General features: G+C 29.2%; 1 protein-coding gene across 1 annotated transcript in view; it reads right to left on the bottom strand.

Annotated features, from left to right (window-relative positions):
* LOC119683100 (inositol polyphosphate 5-phosphatase K-like) overlaps positions 1 to 1,341 on the bottom strand; it is a 2,436-nt gene extending 1,095 nt beyond the window's left edge. The window contains exon 1 of the mRNA XM_038096708.1: positions 262 to 1,341. Within this exon, the coding sequence (XP_037952636.1) occupies positions 262 to 1,341 (1,080 nt within the window). The remainder of the gene's footprint in view (positions 1 to 261) is intronic.
* Positions 1,342 to 2,649: the final 1,308 nt, after the last annotated feature.

The following is a 2,649-nucleotide window of genomic DNA, read 5'->3' as shown; positions in this document are numbered from 1 at the left end:
CAATGCACATATATTGTCTCAGATCAGAGTCGAACAGTAAAGAAGATGAGATTGATTACAGATTATATTAGAGATAATTAGTCTGCTTTATAATGACCTAGCTGTATATATATAACTTTTAATAAATAAGTTTATTTTTTTTTTTTGTATTAATATAATGCTCCTGAATTTGAATAATGTGGATGCTTTTAAGCATGTTATATTAAATAAATTTAATACACCCGTACTTATCATATATACTTATATATATCTCTACATTACCGGTCGTATATAATCGCCCTCAGCACTGAAATATTTGCATTTGCTAGTTCTTTCCATTTTATATAAGAATTCTGCTGAAACTGGCTTATGGTCAGATTGCACGTATTTCCAATGCGATCTGTATGATAATTGTTGCACTTTTAAAAAAGTTCCATAGGCTACGGGAAATCCGATACAACGTGCCTGCTTACCTAGCGCCCGGTGTAATATTCGATCGCACCAAGCTGGACGTCGCTTTCTGTTATAACTTTGAGTGCCAACTTTATATTTGAATGTTGGTGAAAATTCAGGACAAACTTCATTTAAACATTGAAATATTTTATTATGTTCTAATAATATGCGTAATTCGTCACGTTCCAGTAACTCATAAAGATTTTTATTTTTAACTTTATTAATTATGGACTCAGAATTATCTATGCCTTTAATTCGAAAGTTGAGATCACCGAGAATAGTGACTACGTCGTGATCAAATATATAATGAAGAGTTTTGTAGTTGTGATATAATAAAATTTTTGTAAACTGTTTGAGGCGTTTTCCCATCATACCATCGTGTGCTGCCAAGTGCATATTGACGAATGTTACACTTCCATTATAGAGATTCATGCGTATACTTACAGCACCCTTGTTACCCCAAAACCCACCTAATCCAGTTCCAGTTTTCTGCGACTCCACATTATCGATGTATGGTAAATGTTCAGATTTCGCAAAAACATTAATTAGCAAACCTTGCATCAATCTTGAACATACCTTTTGGTAACCATAATCTTTTAAATATGTAATAAATGTATCTGTCCATGGATGATTTGTAAATAAACAACTTATTTGTTTTGCTACACTTGCTTGGACTTCTTGTTGTCCTATCACAAATATATCCGGCTCTTTTTTCGGACAATTTGATGTTCCATCAAGTGATAACAAGCTATCCAAATTTGTTTTCTCTGGCGAACTAGCACCTACATTCCATGTAAGTACATATATACATAACTCCTCAGGAGGTTGACCCATACCATAATCTTGAAGTAAGCGGCTAGCACAAATGCATAAGTATAAGTGCAAATATAAGTAAACGCTAAAATACATTTTTTAAATTTTTTATTTTTTATTTCATGACATATATTGCAGTGTTATATTATTTAATTTGTTTAAAAATATTTACAGTATAATTATATACATCTATAATGAAGACTGCATGGTACAATGGAATTGTCGTGCTGTAGGAATTTATTAGGAGGTAATTGCTTTTGATCTAATAATATATTAAAGATATAAATTAAATATTAAAATACAAAGAAAAAGTTCTAATATTTTTTAATGAATTTTCAATATTGATTAGTTTTAAATTATAACTTTTATATATATATATTGTATTTAACGAAATATTATCTTATTTAATATTTATTAATTTATCAAATATAATTTGATATATAACTTCGGCACCTTGAATTCACAAGATCTTAGTAACTAGAAACCACATTCCGTTTATGGTTGTTAATAACGTAGAACGAGGTCGAGTAGTTACATTTTCTGTAGTTTATTCAGTTAAACAATTTGTGGGGTTAATCAGTAGCATGTATTACGGATGCGGAACGTGGAACAACTCGGCTCCTATTTAATTGCGCATCCATGTATTCATAAACAAATAATTAAGACAAATACTAAAAATATGGTGGTCCAAGTGCATATCCAATACTGATCTTCGTGAACGCTCGGTACAAATACAAGCTGTCACTGAAATCAAAAGAAGAATTGACCACACGCTCAGGAAAGTAGTATCCTGCATAACAAAGCAATTTCTACGCTGGAATCCACAAGGTAGTCGCTGACCTCTAATCCCACCTCTAATTTATATGGAAAATGTTACGATATACGTAAAATAAAAGGTGTGGCCTATTTTAAACGTTAAGAGAATTCCATTTTTTAGCTGTGCAATGTGAAGAACTCAAAATTAATAAAAAAATCATGCGTTTATATACATGATTGGATACAGTACAAGTGCTTTCTATATTTCTTTTTTATGTATTTATTTAACGAAATACATTCATAATAATTTTTTATTTAACAAATACAATTAGAAAATATAAACATTTTTTTTTATAAAAATTTAGAATCAATATTTACATTTTATTTTAAATATATATAAATAGTTAATTAACTGATGTTAGGGCGCCTTTTTAAAATGGGATTCACCAAACTATGCAACAGTTTAGATAAATATACTTCGTGTAAAATATGTTTATAATTAAATAGAATATAAGGGCATATTTCCATAGAAAAAAATATAAACAAAATTGTTTTTAATTTTTAACCTCTATTAGTTTAAAATATTTGAACTGTGTTATTAGTTTATTAAATAATTCCCATATCGGATACACATATATATGTTCTTCA

Source organism: Teleopsis dalmanni, chromosome 2 (assembly GCF_002237135.1).
Source record: "Teleopsis dalmanni isolate 2A chromosome 2, ASM223713v2, whole genome shotgun sequence".
In the NCBI taxonomy this organism is placed as follows: domain Eukaryota; kingdom Metazoa; phylum Arthropoda; class Insecta; order Diptera; family Diopsidae; genus Teleopsis; species Teleopsis dalmanni.
Note: the sequence above shows the minus strand (reverse complement) of the source record. Positions and strands in the feature narration are given on the sequence as shown.